Source organism: Porites lutea, chromosome 7, assembly GCF_958299795.1.
Source record: "Porites lutea chromosome 7, jaPorLute2.1, whole genome shotgun sequence".
NCBI lineage: Eukaryota > Metazoa > Cnidaria > Anthozoa > Scleractinia > Poritidae > Porites > Porites lutea.
In genome coordinates, this window is record NC_133207.1 from 23053492 (window position 1) to 23071916 (window position 18425).

General features: G+C 39.4%; 1 protein-coding gene across 6 annotated transcripts in view; it reads right to left on the bottom strand.

The window, feature by feature from the left end:
• The window catches only part of LOC140944048 (uncharacterized), a 45042-nt gene that overhangs the window by 12242 nt on the left and 14375 nt on the right, over positions 1-18425 (bottom strand). For 2 of the 6 annotated variants that reach the window (XM_073393155.1, XM_073393154.1), the window contains exons 13-41: positions 17622-17712; positions 16787-16919; positions 15498-15559; positions 15147-15213; positions 14217-14379; positions 13597-13775; positions 12687-13160; positions 12215-12298; positions 12015-12098; positions 11364-11447; positions 11178-11261; positions 10840-10935; positions 9817-9951; positions 9547-9630; positions 9047-9154; positions 8577-8660; positions 7937-8029; positions 7764-7847; positions 7064-7198; positions 6416-6499; positions 5916-6008; positions 5039-5131; positions 4782-4874; positions 4287-4382; positions 2858-2950; positions 1826-1879; positions 1366-1449; positions 644-736; positions 170-253 (exon numbers count right to left, since the gene is read on the bottom strand). In XM_073393155.1, the coding sequence (XP_073249256.1) occupies positions 170-253; positions 644-736; positions 1366-1449; positions 1826-1879; positions 2858-2950; positions 4287-4382; positions 4782-4874; positions 5039-5131; positions 5916-6008; positions 6416-6499; positions 7064-7198; positions 7764-7847; positions 7937-8029; positions 8577-8660; positions 9047-9154; positions 9547-9630; positions 9817-9951; positions 10840-10935; positions 11178-11261; positions 11364-11447; positions 12015-12098; positions 12215-12298; positions 12687-13160; positions 13597-13775; positions 14217-14379; positions 15147-15213; positions 15498-15559; positions 16787-16919; positions 17622-17712 (3191 nt within the window). Of the gene's footprint in view, positions 1-169; positions 254-643; positions 737-1365; positions 1450-1825; positions 1880-2857; positions 2951-4286; positions 4383-4781; positions 4875-5038; positions 5132-5915; positions 6009-6415; positions 6500-7063; positions 7199-7763; positions 7848-7936; positions 8030-8576; positions 8661-9046; positions 9155-9546; positions 9631-9816; positions 9952-10839; positions 10936-11177; positions 11262-11363; positions 11448-12014; positions 12099-12214; positions 12299-12686; positions 13161-13596; positions 13776-14216; positions 14380-15069; positions 15107-15146; positions 15214-15497; positions 15560-16786; positions 16920-17621; positions 17713-18425 lie in introns of all 6 variants that reach the window. The other 4 variants (XM_073393156.1, XM_073393158.1, XM_073393157.1 and 1 more) reach the window with 4 other exon arrangements.

Genomic DNA, 18425 nt, shown 5'->3' on the forward strand with positions numbered 1-18425 from the left:
GCAAAACCACGTGGTAGAAGGACGGCGGCTATTACGTTTTCCCGCCAAAATGACGCTGGTTCACGCGCGAGCACTTCTTTCGTCCTCTTCTTAGAATCTAAAGATCTTTAGTAACTAGTAATTAGAAGAAATGTAGGAAGCCTCCGGTATCGTCACAATAATACAGTACCTCTTTTGAAGACCATCTATCTTATCATCTTTTGCGGTGATGTCAGTTTGCTGGGAAGCGACAAGGCTTTCTAAATTCTCGAGTCTAAAAAAACGGCAGGGAAGAAAAAATAAAAAAATTCAAATCAAAATCCGTAAGAGAATTTATAGTACACTCAACCAGAATTACCGAAATAAAATCTCCATTTAATGTCCCTGGAGTTCTCATTTGGCTTTTTTTAGTTAAAGAACCACTATGTTTCCGTTGACACGTGTGCCTTAGTAATGTAGACGGAAAAATACCACAAGCCTTCTTGTGTAAACCCGAGACGCTACGTTTTGGACAGGGAAACTTACCGAGGAAAAACTGATCGCAAAAAATCGCTCTAAAATCTGGAAATCTACAGTTTATGACCGAAAGTTTCGACAAAAACGCTGGAAAATCTTTAAAATTTTGAAGATTATTTTATAACAAAATGTTTCGTCTTTCACTTACTTGCTCTCTAAATTTTCTATTCTTGCATCCTTGGTCTTCATGATGTGATTTAGTTTCTTAATCTCACGTGTACCCTCTTGAGCCTCAATTAGCCTAACAAACAAGAGTCTGTTGTTCAGTAATCTTGTGACCTGTGCAAGGATCCCAAGTAGGGAGGTCGCGAAAACAAGCCAAGCGAAAATGGAACGTGCAGATCTGGGAAAAGGGGCGGTTGTTTCTGTCTCTCCCCAACCCCTGCGCGTTTTTTTGATTAACAAATCGACAACAATTTCCCATGGTCTGTACTCTTATCAACTCTAGTGGAACCACGACAGACGAGCAACAGGCGAACAGGCGAGTGGTTTAACTGCAAGGTTTTGAACATTTTGACGCCATTTCTATGGTCAATAAGAGTACAGACGATGGAAAATTGTTGGCGACTTGTTTTTTACAATAAGATAGGCAGTTTTGACGTCCATTTCTGTTGAAGTTTCTCAGAAAATTGAGTGCAAGAGAAAGAGAAAAACAAATGGCACCACCATCATGTCATTTACATGGTCTGTACTCTAACCAAACATAGCTCATGGCCAATCAGCGCGTGAGAAATCGCTTAGATCTTGTAAAATCTGTTTTATTACTACTTTAGAGCCTGGAACAAGCAAGCCGCCTTTAAATCTTTCAGCGTTTGCCTGTTCATGTGTTTGTTTATTTGTTCGCTGCTTAAATTTTCCAACTTTACATACTTTGCCTGCAGCTCTGCTATAGCCATCTCCTTTTCCCCAACAGTCATGTCCAGCTTCCGATATCTGTTAACAGTGCCCTCCAATCTGCAATAATTTTTGAGAGGAGACATTCGTCATCAAGTTGCAGAATTTTTGGTTTATGTCTTGGGGGTCCTGTGCTCTCTTAGCTGACGTCATAAGCGGTAAGAGCTACTTTAAGGTATCATTTTTCGTACAAGAGGCAAGCTTTACACTAAGTCGCTAGCTCCCACGATATCCTGTAGCTCAGTGGTACAACATCTAGACTAGTAACCAGTCAGAGATAAGAGGTTCCCACTCCTTTTGGGAAGCGAACTCGGATTAAACTTCCGAGTCATCTGTGCCACAGACTGAAAAAAATCATTCTTGTTGAGTGTGGTTTAACGTCCAACACAGCTTAAATATACGAAAGCCATCTATATAATTAAACAGATTTTCTTACTTTGACTGCAAGTCGTGTATAGTGCCCTCCTTTTCCTCCACGTATTCGTCAAGCCTAAAAATCAAGGTTAATATCATGTCATTTACAAACTACACACAATTCCAAGACAACGACTTTCACCAAGAAGTTTTATTTTATGACCCAGTACTAATCCGACGGATATCTTAGAAGAATTGGTACTGCTGATGGGAAATATAACATCGTCAAGTATTTTCGGCATCTTCGGCATTTGGAAGCAGTTTCTGATAGGCTAACGAAAATTGGATGCCCAATTTACGACGCCTTTACAAGGATCTGCGAAAAACGGCTTTCTGTCCAGCGCTAATTTGTTACTGTGTGGATCGGTCACCAACAGCGGATTGAACTTTTTAGGAAACGAAATTGTCTCCCATCCTCCATTACGCCTAATACTTTTTTAGCGGTTGTTCTTGCCAAGAACCGGAGTCAAGGCTCCTATTCATCCAGCTCTAGTATCATGGGAAAGTCAGATATGTCCCTAAGGAAATCTCATTTTGCCTTCCCACCTTTTACAACTTTCTCTTTAGAGAATGGAACTAAGTAACGAGTTTTAAACCTGACAGGCGTATAACATTTATATTAGAGAAATATATAGTAAGATGAAGTAAAGGGAACAGGCAATCTGAAATAAGACAAAATAATAAGACATGTAAAGCCTATAGCGTTATGAGTGTTAAAAGACTTTAACCATTATATAAGATCGCTAAGCTTACTTTAAGAATAAGTTAAACTAGTTTTGAGGCTTACATTAGGACGTAAATGATTGTTAGCTGTTAAGGTTTGTCGTTAATTACCTGGTGCGTGAGGTTTACAAGAAGTATAATGTTACAGACAATAAAGATGATAAACGTTAAGAGTTGATTAAGCAGCGAAAATATTCTTTATTTCAGATAACTGGAAAAGAGATTAGAACTGAGAATTGAGTTAAAGCGATCTTTACTGTCATGACGACTATAAACGACGTCAGCAGGTTCCACAAACACTGTTTCTTTTCTAACAGTGTTTCAAACTTACTTCGTTCTGCGTCTTTCCAAGTCAATTATTCTATCCTCCCTTCTTTTAACGCTGTTTTGTCTTTGCACTCTTTTGCTGGCTTGTTCTTCCAAGCTGCAAACAAACTTGATCAGTCGAAGCCATGATTCGTGCCATAAAGGCAGCCGCGGACAGACAGATGGCAGTCAATGATTAGTCATGCACATGCACATGTAGAAAGACGTAACTATATAGTGTAGGTGGTTTTACTTGTTAATAACGTTGATATCAATGGTTGCATCGTATAATTCTAGTTTAACATGATTAAAAACTAGACCTAGTATAATATAAAAGATTAGATTGCGTTAGTACTATGAGCTCAATTTTATCAGCACACAGTTTAGCTTATTGATCCTGACGTCATCGACCACAGATACATCTTTATCGTAAGTCAGTGCATGCCTAGGAAGTTAATTGTTTAGGCTAGGCTTTAAACCACCATGAAAGATTTATTTATGGACTAAATAAACTTATAAATAAACCTCTGTTTTATGATATATGATGCTGTACTTGTAACCATTTTACTTCACGTTGGAGAGTGAGACTCAAATCACAGACGATTAACTTGACTATCTCATTTTATTAAAAACTGATTCTGGGGATAATGCAATTCTAGAGCTCTGATTGGCTTAGCCATAATGGTATATGAGCTACTATACCATGCTCTCCAAATATGAAAAACAAGCTCAAAATCGGTTGTTTTTACAGATAAAGTTGGGAAGAATTCTCGATATTTTGTGGGCGTTTTTAATAGAACAATTATTCCACTCGCGCTTGTTAGATATGAGATGATCAAAGCTAACGAGGCGCATCGCGCTTCCAACGTGCACTCATGGAATAATTGTTAAATATCTTTGCTTTAAGTATGCGTGTTTTTTGCTGCCGTCAAACGTTATTGACTTGTTTCCACATTGTAATTAAAGGGTTCATGGCAAGAGATGAGAGAAACCGCTCAAATCATGCTTGAGTCTCCAACACGTTTAACCTGCCGCAGTCTGTTGTCCAAAATTATGCATTTGCATTTGAGAGGCCCCACACAACCTAATCTCAACCCACACATGACTAGACGCTTGTTCCGTCAGTGGTAACTTGCTATGCATTCCCTTTTTTACAAAGGTTCCGTTCGCAAAGATTTGTGGGTGTACAGTAGTACATGACTGTTTGACTGAAGTTCATTAAAAGTTACTACAAAAGTTGTTTAAAGTTAGCATGGTGCAATATTGAAGGTTTAAGGTAATTAAGCATTAATTCACTTGACGTTTTGTCTGAAGATAGTTATTACGCACCTAAAAAATAACCTTTATAGTACATCCGTCAACTGATAAGTTAACAGTCAACTTATTGTTTTCTCCCTAAACTTTTATCAAACTTCTAGGCAGTAAGTAAGACAGAGTTCCGGTATAACACATACTTTTTCTCCAACATTTTAATTCGCTCGTCAGACTGCAATTTCTCCTTTCTGTGCTCTTTTTCTTTGTTATCTAGCTCTTCTTCCAAGTCACTGATTCTGTTTATAAACAAACACAAGTTAAGACACGAAAGCAGTGTATTATCATACCGCAAAACACTTGAACTAACAGAATACATAAACTCAAAATATCACTAAAAAAGACTTTCTCCATAGCTTTGAGCATTACAGTGGAACCTATTTAGAAACACTATCCTGTCAACGTGTTGATAACACTGAAAACGGTTATAAGTTAGGACCTGTGGAAGAACTCAACATGATTAATCATTAAAATAAATTAAGATGCGGTACTCTAAACAATTTACTCTCTACTTCCCTGTATACTATCCTGCATGAAATATCCTAAGTAACCTTTTAGATATTTCCATCGCACACAAATTTAGAAAAATCTAGGTTAAGGTCTACTCTAGAGGTAACTGATACAAAATGAAAACTGACCTGGTCTCTAAACTTTCGATTTTCTCATCTTTGGTTTTTACAGTCTGACTTAATTTGGTGTTGATGTTAACAGCATCTTCTACGTCGTCAAGCCTAAAAGGTCAGGTGAAAATGAAGTTAGTTTTTCCAGTATAAAGAGTTCTTCGGTCAGTGTAATTTCCATACAACCCAGCTCTTCCTGTCATTGCGAAGCAGGGTGAAAGTTGCCCAGATGAAAGGATAGATGTCCCAGTCTAGGGAATTTCGTCTGTAATTACCTTTCCTGAAGTCGGACGATCTTGTTATCTTTCTGTTTGAGTTGCTCGGTGAGTCTGGTGTTGTGAGAGGACACCTCTTCAAATTCAGTCAATCTAAAGAGGTATTTTCACAGATTAAAATATAATTTCAACAAAACAAACTACAGGCAAACTACCCTAAATAATCGATCAGTTATCAGGCAACCAACAAATAACTGCAAGACGCATTGAAATTCCTACGCAGGTGTCGAGTATGGTCATGACACCCACTTCTTTAAAATGAACCTTGCACATTACCTTTTAGGCGTGCTTAGCGCCTGGCCTTTGAATAGAGGCCAAGCTAGAGGTGACCTTGTTTTGTGGGCAAATCATCCTGTTTTTCTCATGTAAATAATGCGGTTCACGGGTTTGTTAGCAAGAGAATACAGCGACGTTCGTATGACATTGAAAAATAGTTAAGTGTTTTTTATTTGTTTTATCAGCCAATTGGATGAAAAGACCAAAACACGGACTCTTCATTTTCCCGCCAAAGAAAACCCTAATATGGAGAAGACATTGTTCGATTGGCCAATCGCGTTGCAGTATGACGTTAAAGCGATTAACCAATCAAAAGTCGACGCACGCGTATTTGTATCCGTTCGATAAACCAATCAAATCGCTTTATTTCTGTTCGTTTGATGCTTCTGTTTTGTTCGTGCGTTTTCATTTCAAGGTCATCTGAAAATCTCTCTAACACGATTTGCACATGAAAAGCAAGAAGGTCTGTAATATCAAGGTCACCCCCACCCTCGCCTCTATTCAAAGGCCAGGGCATTGAACACACCACTTTAAAATGGTCTATTATTTACATCAGCTTTTAGCAAATCTCATGTTAACGCCTAGTTAAGTGTGGCCTTACTTGGCCTCCAGTGCCTTGATCTTTTCGTCTTTCAGTTGCACAGATTGGTTCAGCTTTTTGGTTTCTGAAACCAACTCATCTAACGTTGCCACACTGGAAAATTAAAACGACAATTAAGCAATGTCCTTAAGCTCCTGGAACATGTATAAACATTACCATATAACATCCGTTTAGTCAACAACGTTAAAACTCTTGTTTTTATCTTTGATATTTGCAGTATTTCATGACCAGTCTCCTCTACTCACTATGGTCAAAATCATGGCTCACATTTCACATTTTTACATTTCTAAAGTTTATCCACTACAGTGGACACTCTCATTGGCTAGCTAATGATCTACAGACCACTAAGTCTACAAACGAGTAAAATTCATCCACCAGTTATTGGTTATTACGGGTAATTACACATAAGATGCTAGACCATTTATGCTGGGCTTTAAACTACTACTGAGGTCAAAAATCTTACGATAACTTCTGGTTAGAAAGTCAATTAATTGAACAACCTTTCCTCCAAAGAGGCAATCTTCTCCTCTTTCATCTTCAAACTGTGCGACAGCTTACGGTTATTGGCCTGGGCGTCTTCAAACCTATTTCCAAGGAAAAAGCCTTAGATATAACATCGATAATCATGTATTTCGACAAAAAGTCAGAATGGATAATCCGTGGCGACCAGTGATCTCAGATAAGACTGACAACCAAACTATCCCCAAATTCAGTACACGCAGAATTCATGGATCTCTAGAACTGATTGGTTGGACTTTACGTATGGTAGCCGACTGGGTCGCGTTGTTCAAAGCTGTGTTAAGATAACCCAGGGTTAGCGCGAAATTTAAATTCAGATGTGAAAGCTTGAGGAAAAAATTTAGTTTAATTCTTTTCGTGTACAATTTGATGATTGGATTCTCCAAAAAAGAATAGAGAAAATTATCCGAGAAAATGCTTTTAAACAAAAGAAAAAGGAACCAGGATTAATATTTAACCCCGGGTTAGCGTTAATCAGCCTTCAAACAACTGGTTCCGGGTTTCTACAACCCAGACAGTAAGTGACGAAGGTGAAAATGTTATCTAGAACATTTTGGAACCTTTTAAGCTTAAATTCTATTGTAAACTTGCCAAATGATATTCACAGTCAAGACAAGGGTGGGTCTAACCTGTTCTCCAATTCGGCAAGGTTCTCCTCCCTCTCCTGAATAACTTGATTTAATGACGAAACTTTTCCATCTTTCTGCTTGATGTTTTGTTCCAACAGATGCATTGAACCCAGGGACTCTTCAAGCTCGAGAACCCTGAAACAAACGGAAGTAATCACTTCAATGACTGCCCAGGGAGGTGCTCGCAATTGCACCTACGCTGTAATACTGGTAATACACACTGCTTCACGACGTTACGTCCCACACTCTACCCTCCACTCCTCCAGCTCTCCAAGAAAAGGGGCGTCCCGTCTTACGCCATCTTTCTCCCCAGTCCCAACGACGTCTCCGAACGTAATCGCTCCTTTCCCATTCTTATGAACTTCTGGTCACACAATCTCGTCTCTATCATTCTTACGGCATCACGTCATACATTTCCCTTCTCCATCCTTAAAACGTTTCTTCACACATTGTTCCTTTGCCCGCTTTAAGGACAACATTCCATTAAAAACTCCAAGGAGGCCACCAATGGACTGACTAAATGGTCATACATCATCGAATTAAGGACGTCTTGTCAAAAAACTCCATGATACCCCTCCTTAAAATACCTCGTCGCGTAAATACGCACCCCTCGGCCCCCTCCGCCATCTTTTCTCTCGGCCCTTAGGATGTCTACAATGGAGAAAACATTCCTTATCATATATATTGAATTCTAACGTACTTATTTTCCAGTGATCTTATTTTTCCATTCTTCTGATCTGTGCTGAGTTGAAGTCTCTGGTTGTCGCTTGACATTTCCTCCAACCTAGAGATGCAAAACCATTTCATTTACATTGAAAATAAAAAACAGAAATAAAAACACCTCCAAAAACGGAGACAATCCTTATGACTCACTTTGTCTCAAGATCCAATACTTTTTTTGTTTTATGTTCCAGGCTTTGCGCCAACCTGTTCTTTTCAGATGTGAGGCCTTCGATGTCTTCAAATCTGCAAAGGACAAGCAAAGTGTTCTACTGACAAAAACCTCGAGATACTACACTTTTTCTCCAATATTACAGACGAGAGGAAAAAGTTGAATTGGTTCGAGTTCCTGAGTCCACGCTTAACAAAAACTTGTGGATATGAGAATAAAAGTTACCAGTCTTTATTTTGCTTCGCGATATTTACTACAGTGTCGTATCCAGGACATGTTCAAAAATGGCGCCATGCAGACCGAGTGTGAAAATGTTTCAACTAAAATTTTAAAAAGAGAGTCCTCGGCTTTTACCTTCCCAGAGAACAACAAGGGACCCTCCCCTCCCATGGAACCTCCACTGTACTAACCGGTAAAGGGCAGCTATCACCTCAGACAAATACAGTCAAACGAACAGCCGGCGTTAAGCACTGGGAATTGCGAGTCACCAAAACACGACGGATATTCGTTTAATTCAATTTCCTGGCCAATCAAAAGACGTGTAAACCTGAGTGATCGCACACTGCATAATCATTTTAAATCCACCTGCGGGTTTTTTTTTTAACTAACTTCGCTACATACTGTGACTCAAGTTCTGTAATCTTTTCGTCTTTTACTTTCAGGCTTTGCTGGAGTTTACTATTAGCAAGTGAGATATCCTCCAATCTGAAAAGCAAAACAAAAACTAAGCGAGAGAACAAGGTAGCAGCTGAGCAAATGAATGTGTCCCTTCCCTTCCCCACTGAAGAAGGAAATTGGCCATGTTTGAGTCAGCGCTGGCAAACGCCACTCTAACTTGTACGCTACTTTCTCCAAATTTGAATACTTTGCCGATCATAACACCTGACCTCTTTGGTTTGAAGCTAGGAACATGACTTAGTGACCCTCTTGGTAATATGTCCTCGTTTTCTGAGACGCCTCTTACGGTAATTCGGGCGAAGAAAACCGAAACTACTGGTTACGTAGCAAGAGACTCTTGCCGCGTATTAAGCGTTACATTTTGGGTGCAGCGGAGTAATTCTATCTTCTTGTCACAAGTTACATGAAAGTACCTGCTCTCCACTTCAATGATTCTGTTATCCTTTCCTTCCACGTTTCGTTTCATTTCCATAAGCTGATCGTCTCTCTGTACAGTGCTGGTATTCTCCAACTCAGAAAGACTTTATAGGTACAAGGTTAAAAAAACCACCTTGTCAGTAGTTTAGTTAATGGACATAGTCCACTATAAATGTGTATATAATATTGACAAGCAATTCCATAGCCGGGACGATAGAGCTTAATCACACGCTCTCAACACAGTAAGAAAACACATGATGTTAATTTAGTTTAACAGGTTAAAGATTTCTCATACTCAGTAGCCAGACGTGTGACCAGTAAGAAAGAATCTGCCTCTCTAACACATCTAAAATATGGATACACTTTTCTAGTTCAAGAATCCAAAAACGCCGGGCGACATTGGCAGTGTACTACTGGTATAAGTATTTTGGAAGATTACCCCTCGGGGTATACTAATCGTATGTGAATGTAACACGGAAAATTGATGGTGGCGTACCTGCGCTCAAGTCCTTCTATTTTCTTATCCTTTAGTTTCACTGCATGTTCGAGCTTCTTCGCTTCTCCTTTCGATTCTTCCAACCTGTTTAAGAGTTCAGAAGAAATAGTTCTAGAAAGATGTCCAACTGTAACCTGAATGCCATTAAAAATTTGTCACGTAGAATCTGAATTCCTTTCTAATACTTCAGCTCAAATGCAAACTGACTGAGATCCAAACAATATAAATGTAACGCAAATGCAATCACAACGCAGTGCGATTAAAGCAAACCTGCTTTCCAGGTCTTGTATTAGTTTGTCTTTTTCATCAAAGCTTCTATTCAATAATTCTATCTTCTCCTCTCTTTCTTTGACCACGTCTCTTATCTTCTCCTTTTCGTCCAAGGATTCAGAGAGTTCTTCGATTCTACAAGATCAAAGTCGTTTTTAATACCAGAGAAGGGCATGTTAACCCTTTAAGCCCTAAGAGTGATCAGCATCAAATTTCTCCTTGTAATATCATTGCTTTGCAAAACAGAGTGGTCATGAGAATTAAGGACATGATCACAAAAGATGGATGTGCTTGATATTTTATCACCTTCTCCCCACTTCTTCTGTAGGAAATGAATAGGGGCAACAAATGAGAATTCAAAGTTTGATCTTAGGGTTTAAAGGGTTAAAGGAATCCATTCAAGTTGGCTAGATCTCCTTTTCTAGGAGAGATCACTCTCAGAGGGACCTACAATACTCATCGTACTTCGTTGAAACACTAGACTGAAACTGAAAATTTTTCATTTCACGCCTTCTCAACCAACCTATCTAACGTTTCCCTGTGTGTACTTCTTCTTTCCTTCCTTCCTCAATGTTGAGGGTGATTCACGTTTCAAATGGGTGATACGTAAATAAACATTGGGGTGGACGTAACGTGACAAATGTTTCAACACATGAAATGTGACGAGTATTGTAGCCTGTTCCAGGCTCCACGCAAGATCGTTACGGCAATGATTGTGAAAACTGATCCGAAAAATGACGAGCGGGAGCTGGGCCCTTTGCCAGATCACGCGCGTCTTAATTTTAATTTGCTTGTTTTCGCGTCGTTCCTACTAGCTGAAAAACTGACCGGGCTAAGAAAGACCGCACTTACGTGATATGAAAATCAACATACATGTATCCTAAAACTTCAATTTCTCTACAAGACGAAACTGAACAGTTGGGCGAATTTTTTTTTTGGCGTTAATAACAATCGCAATAAAAACTTTGAACCTAAGAGTACAATTGAACATTGCGTTTTCAGTCACTCTTTTTATTCCTATACCTTCTTTCCAAATTTCTGTTTTCCTTTTCCTTCTCCTTTAGGTTCCTGTGGAGAGCTTCAGAGCTCTCATCAAGGTTTAACATCAACTCCTCCACTCTAAAGGCAAGCAAAACAAATACGTAAGAAAAGACATATTAAGGAGGTGAAGCAAACTAGAATCCTGAGACTGAGCCGCTGAGTATTTCGCAATATCCCGCTATTAACGTAATCACTGTTTCATCCAATGCTCAAACCCCGTTTCATTTATTTGAAGTTAATCCGTTTGATGTTGCTGTTTCTTTTTTCTTTTCATCAACATACAGTAAAACCGAACATAACAACTATTTGTCTTGACAAACCTCTTTTGTAGAGACTGTACTTTCTGCTCTTTGAATTTCAACTCCTCCGCCAATCTTTCATTTTCATCCGTTACCTTTTCCAGCCTATTCAAAAAAACAAATTGAAAGTTAGAAAACACAAGTTATCACATGTTAAATAGAAAAAAATAACTCTTCCATGTGCCACCAAAAACAAAAACATCTTACCCGTTCTTTAGTTCGTATAATTCCTTCTCCTTTTTCCTAAGATTTTCATCTGACCTGTTCTTTTGATTTACAGTCTCTTCGACCCTGTGGAGTTTAGAAACAGTCATAAATTAAGCATTCAATTGAAATGGCATAAACTAATCGCATGTCTTAATAACATAAACAGTAGTTCCGAATTCATTAATCTTGAAGGCCAGAGACGAAATGTCTGATAAAATAGTTTCTATTAAGCGGCACACGGAAGTTTATTATACTGAGGCTTACTTCATCATATTTCATTTGGTGAAAATCAATTAAACCTTTAAAAGAAAAAATATTGTTTGGCGTCCGGATGCCTGTGAACTTTTGCAGTACACAACAGGGACTGTTCGTTAACGTATTTTTTAGTAGTATATCGGCGCCGTCCAATAAAGGCTCAGAATAAAATTAATCTCAATCTGAAAAGCATTGTTGATTATCGCGCACACGTTCTTTCTGCTGGTTCGTTAGATTTGTTTTTCTTTTTGCAAGCGTGGAGAGAGTATTTTGCGGAGAACCATGACGCACACCACTTGAGATTTAAAAAGCGTTCACTTGGTAGCTTCTCTTAAAAGATAACTTTCCTCAAATACCAGCCATTTTCTAACATCTCCAAAGCTTATGTACACAAACCTTATTTGAAGTTCGTTTATGGTGTTGTCCTTCCTTTTGAGGTGTTCTTCCGACTTCTTGTGTTGGGATAAGAAGTCTTCGATCCTACAAAAAAGAAACAACACCCAGTAGATTAGAATGATTCCTGTTTAAGGCAAAACCGTTCCCTCACTGCTGCCATAATACAAGTAGTTTTAAAACAAGTATTTACACAGACTCACTTGTTCTCCAGCTCAGCGTTGTTTTTCCGATGTTTTCTCAACACTTCATCGGATTGACTTTGTTCTTCCGCTGCTTCTGCTAGTCTGTGCGCAAAGGAAACAAAACAAACGTTCTAAACTTTGAATTGTTCGCAGTTTTCTACGTAAGTAGAGGTGAATGCCGCAGGATAGTAACCTCCGAGCTAGCCAAACAGAACGAGTGAAAGGTATTATTCACTGGCTTGGTTTGGGTAAAGTTACTATTCCACGGTAGCGTTGAGGCGGTACCGTTATTCTTTGGGATTTAAACTAAAGGGAAAAGCGTGCAAACGCGATTAAGCGAAGGATAGGCTTGTAAGGTAACGCGATTAAGCAAAGACGTAACGAAAGCCGCTTTTTTTCCGACTTGTATTAAAATAGATTCACACACCAATCGTAGCACACAATTTCTAAATTTAAAACCTCAATTCAAGTACGTTTATATCTTATTCACCTCTTCTCTAGATTCTGAAGTCGTCGGTCTTTCGCTTCAAGGGTTTCTTTTATCTCCGAAATTGTCTCTTCCCTGTCTTTAATTTTTAGATTAATCTTCGCCAGTTCATTTTCCTTGTCTTTCAACAGCTGCTGCAACTCACTAATCGCTTTCTTTCCATCCCGTACTTCTAGATTCAAATCCGCAAGCTTCTCCTCTTTGAATTGAGCGGCCCTTGTCAGCTCTCCGATCCTTTCGTCTTTGGCCTCCGATTGTTTTGCGAGATTCGATATTTCCTGTTCGTTTTCCTTCACTCGCTGAAAAAGCTCCATAACGTTTGCTTCTCTCTCCTCTGCGAGCCGACTGAGTTCTGTTATTTTGTCTTGTTTCTGCGCAACTTCTTCATTTAACTGCGTGATTTTTGTTTCCTTCTCTTTCAGCTCTTCAACCATGCAATAAAGTTCTTGGTGTTTTTCTTCCGTCAGTTGGGAATTACTGAAAGTTTTAAAAAAAAATTAGGCGAAGCTCACTAAGTGATTTTTTGAAACACACAGGTGAGTACAACCCATTAATTCGCTGCGTCGGTTTTAGAGAGGAGCAACATTTTTGTAATTATTCACTCTCTGGACGAAATCTTATAGTGAGCTTGTTTCTTTAGTATGACTCGATAATCAAAGCTGGAAGTTCAACCTATGTTTACATATACCTTATACCGGATTGAAACTTGCGTCAACGCAGAAATCGATCCGATATAATGCGCAACGCCGAAACACAAAACGAGCCAAAACCCAAAATCTACTAAGTTTATCTCTTTTACAAGCGTCGTAAAGTTAGAGTGACAGTTAAACTTGCCATAACTTGGGCTAGGAACAAAGGGGTGAACAGTTATCACAACCAAACCTCTAATTCAGTGTTGCTAGAGTCTACTTACAGTAACGTTTGTTCTTCAAACTGCGCTATCTCCTCGCCTTTCTCTCGCAGCTCTCCTGACAAGTTCAGCACATTATCGGCGGAAGTCTGCAGTTCCTCGTGCTGCCGTTTAACAATAGCTCGCAGTCTATTCAGGTCATTCTCTTGCTGGAGTCCCTTTGCCTTTAATTTGGCCACATCCTGCAAAACCACATACAGTTTCAAAACATATTTACCGCCCATAAACTAATGCCAGTCGCTGCTTTCCCCTTGTGTATGTCGACTCAAGATGAAAACGTATCGAATGATGTGCTGAGACTGACTTGTCCTCAGTCATCCCTGTTTAACCTCTCCATAGCGGCAGGCAAGGTGTGATACAGGAAAAAGGATGCGAAGAAGAGAAATCCTCTTTTTTCTTCTCCCTTTGTATCAATCCCTGCTACCACCATGCGCGTTACGAAGACGAATTATACTGGGAACGTGTCAGACGCTGAGATTTTGAATGGAATAGAGTTGCCGATATTGGAGGAAGGCACGGCTCGCATTTGAGTGAGAAGAAAACATCTCATAAATACCTTGTTACTACCGTTGTACTTGACAAGAAAAGGAAGAAAGCTCTTCGGTCTTACGCTTAATTCTCACCTCTGTCAAACTGTACACTGTAGTCTTTCCTTCCAAGGTCGCTTTCTGCAGTTGTTCATTCTCTGCCTTTAATTCAATGATCCTCTGTCCTGAATGTTTCATTTCATCTATCGTTTTCCTTAACTGCTGGTTTTCTCTTTGCATTCGAAGGACTTCAATTGAACTGACAAAGAAATACCGTAAAATTCCGAAAATAAGCCTCGGGGCTTATATTTTTCAAAGACCCTTTTTGAGGGGCTTATATTCGGAGGGACTTATCTACGGAGGGAAATTTGCGTTTCAAAATCAATTGGGTTTTTGAAGTAAATTTACTCTTTTTCTGCTTTGTTTTTCTTTGTATTTGAGGGCAATTTTCCATGTACAAGCCCCCAGGGGCTTCTATTTGGAGGGGCGATTTAACGGAGGGTTTTTTGCGTTACCGGTTAGGGAGCCTTATATTTGGAAGGGCTTATTTTCGGAATTTTACGGTATCACCAGAAGTTCACAATTCAATATCAACGATTCTGTTTTCTGATTTCTACGGCATATTTCTTGCATTCAAACCACACTGAAAGGCAAGCGCCAAAATACTTATTTATGTCCTAAATTTCTCATGCGCTTGCTTCGCAAGACATCTACAAACTGCGAAACTTATATAGCTAACTGATCACTTAGCATTCTTGTCCTTGACAATCATCTCACCTTGTCAGTTACGGAGCCTTTCTTCTCAGAAAGGTGACGTCTCCATGACAACATGTGCGTTTCCAGTTAGCATACTCAACTATACATATAGGATAGTAAATTCTATACAGAATAGAAGTCTCATGTAAAAGTACCAAAAAAAAAAGAAAGAAGGAAAATGTTGCTTGCTAACCTTGACTCACTAAATTCACTAGCAAACGTGGACGATCCTGAAATAAAGGTAAGAAAATTATAAGCACGCAGACTCAGCAAGACTCTTTCTTCCTATTCGCCTTTCTGAAATGCCTTTGGTCCTTATTGGCCCCAAGCGGAATATCTAAATTGTGTAATTTTTGAATGATTTATATATAATTTTTTTAGGGTATTGAAGTAATATGGGGCAACTCCGGTAGATGAATCCCGACCACCTCGTTACCACGACCACATTCTTTGAACACAAACGTAAAAGACAACCATTTATTTCTTTCACCTCAACACCTCGTCAATAAGATCAGATTTTCATGGCTCTTCGAAGGTCGCTTTGACGAAGTTTCACTGTGTAAGAAGAGTAACTTATAAACCGCAAACCCAAACAAAGTAGAGTCACGTAGTCATCAGTACCTGGAGACTTCTTCCCTCTGAGCGCATCAACTTCCGCTGTCAACGAGGCAGCCTCTGCCATACTGCACACATAAATAGACATTTAGTTTTACAGCTAGGTAGTGTTTAGATATTAAGGTGTGATGACCCGATGCTGTATAAAAGATTAGAAAGTTTCAACAATACTGACGAAACGACAAAATAACTAAAAATAGTTTCTGGAACACCAAGAAACGCCAGCCAGAGTACTATCCAACTGAGTCTCACGCGCCAGAGGCGTTGTCTAAGGTGCACAATGCAAGGATGTTAGGCGAGAAACTCAGCCTGCTCACCCTTCCCGTGACACGCCTCACCTCTCTAACTGAACATCCAAATAGAGATCTTGCCGGTTCGACGATTCATTAAGTGCATTGTAACGGGGGAGAGTAGGAAATGAGGGTTGGTGCATAGCAAAGACCCCATGGCAACAAGACCTAATAACAGTTTCGAAGTTTCGGTTATCTGAAGTTTTAGAAGCTCGTCCGTTTTTCGGCCTTGATCTTAAGTAATGGATCTCGCTGTTGAAATTATTCAACGGATTCGTAAGTTGCACCTACGATTTCATACCATACCATCAAACACCACTATATTCCGCCAAGTCCTTCTCGCACACTAACACCCGCCTCATATCCACACTAAAAAGGGTCAGCACACCGCAATCACGTGCCATCACAAGTTTTAATACATTTTCCTTGCACCGTGCAATTTTATTGGAATTTCCCTTACATCTCGCATTCGACAATGGGTGTGCCACGCAGGTCTCTTAGGAATCCTGAGCAAAATGTTTGTAGCTCTTGGTCATTCTTGCGCGCCAGATAAGATATATTTTGCACTCCAGAATCTCCCTCGTAAAAATTTTACGTTTCCACACAGGCTTTACCGAATCAGAAATTTATAAAATCTCTAGGCCCCGACTTTTCTCCTAAACACGCCCCATGGTATTTGAAGGCCTACAATGTTTTGTCCGTGGACAAAATTCTCTGTTCCTTGACAGCTATCCTTCGTCAGGTCATCTTATGACCAATTTAAGTTCCTTCAGTTGTCGTTTCTGGTCATACGAAAAACTTCGCTTGTCTCAGATGCGAACAAGGTTCCAAAAAAAATGATGATAATATAAAAATAATGGTGATGACAAAATTTAATTTTTTTTCCAAACGCTAAACTCTATTTTTCGTTGTAGTGCAAACAGGGTTTAACTACTGAATCTTTAGCTGTCAATTAAGTTATTTAAAATACTGGCCATTGGTAAACAAGTTTGTGATTGCCGCTACCTGTTCTGTTTGTCCACAATGAGTTGGGCATTTTCTTCCATTACTTCCTTAAGCTTAAATTGGTCGAACTGCCTTTCCTCTGCTAGGTGATGTATGTGTGATTTTAATTTTTTGTTCTCTTCCTCTAAGATCTCTGAAAATCATAATACAACCAGACGAATAATGTACTACAAATTTTAAGACAGTAACACCATTGATGGAGCCATATTGAACTGCTGCCCCTTTTAAAGAGTCACCCAGCAATGGGTCTCAAGGGCGCCTTCCATTTGTCAAAACTGGCCGGACGGACCATGGCCGAACAAGTCAGTTTGAAAATGAAATGAAAAACGTTCTCCTTCGTGCATACTTAGGATTTGACTGATCTGGCTGGAGAGTTTTGATTAAAAGTGAGATTATCATTGCGACGGGAATGGTCTGGCCGGTCCGTTCTGACAAATGGAAAGCGCCCTAAGGTTTCCATTCAGCCTTTTTACTTCTAGACCAATTCATGGCGAGAGGATTCGTCACTACTTTTCAAACAAACGGTTGGTTTTAAAAAACCCGTTCTTAATTAAACAATTCAGAAACTGGTTTTGATGATACTCAGAAGGATGGGTGCGTTAACCGAGGTCTTCAAGTAGCCTAAGAACCTTAACCTATAACATGTCCCGTTGGGCTGCGTTTGTACACTCCGTGTTAATCGTTATTCTTGTCTAAAATTTCTACCCTCCACCAATTTCAGTTCCCATACCAAACCACTGTTTTAATACAGCGATCACTTAACTGGTAGATGGTACCGTTTAAAAACAGTTTTAAATCTTTTTTGTTTTGGTGGTGGAAGCCTAAACCTACTCACCAATTCTCTCATCTTTTGAGATGAGGCCTGTGACTTGTTCTTCCAGCACAAGCTTTGTCTCGTATAGCAGCTCGTTTTGTTCTTTAAGCTCCTACAAGCAACAAAAGAAAAAGAAACAAAATCACCATTCAATCGCTTCCAATGCCAAAGAATGGGATCAGTTGGCACAGAAGAGGTCTGTCATGCGGAAGATCACACCAAGACAGTCAAGCCCTCACTAAACAAACACCCCGATTGGCCATTTCGGAGTTGCGTAGGGGACTAGCGAGTTTTAAATTTATACTAATCGATAAACTAACACCGCCATATAAAAGGTCATGTTGAGATTGGTTATTTGACCAAGTTTGGTCCTCTAAGGTTGAACAGGGATCAAGGTATGACTCTTGAAAAATGGTTAAAGATCCATACAAACGTCTGTATTTTTGTGACAGCGTCCCCCCAAACCATATTAACTCTTTAATTTTTTTCACGATTTCTATGATATTCCTGAAAAAGGGCAAACATAGTGATTTTCGAATTTGTTCCTTCCAAGTAGTAGATGCATGACGAATTTTACAGTTCAACCGAAAAACTGAAAACTATTTTAAAGAGTTTATATGGTTTTGGGGGACAATGTCACAAAATTACAGACGTTTGTACGGATCTGTAACCATGTTTCAAGACTCATAACGTGATCCCTGATCAACCTTAGAGGACCAAACTCGGTCAAATGACCAATCTCAACACGACCTTTTATATGGTGGTGTCAGTTTATCGATTAGTTTAAATTTGAAACTCGCCCCAGTTCCCCGCGCAACTCCGAAA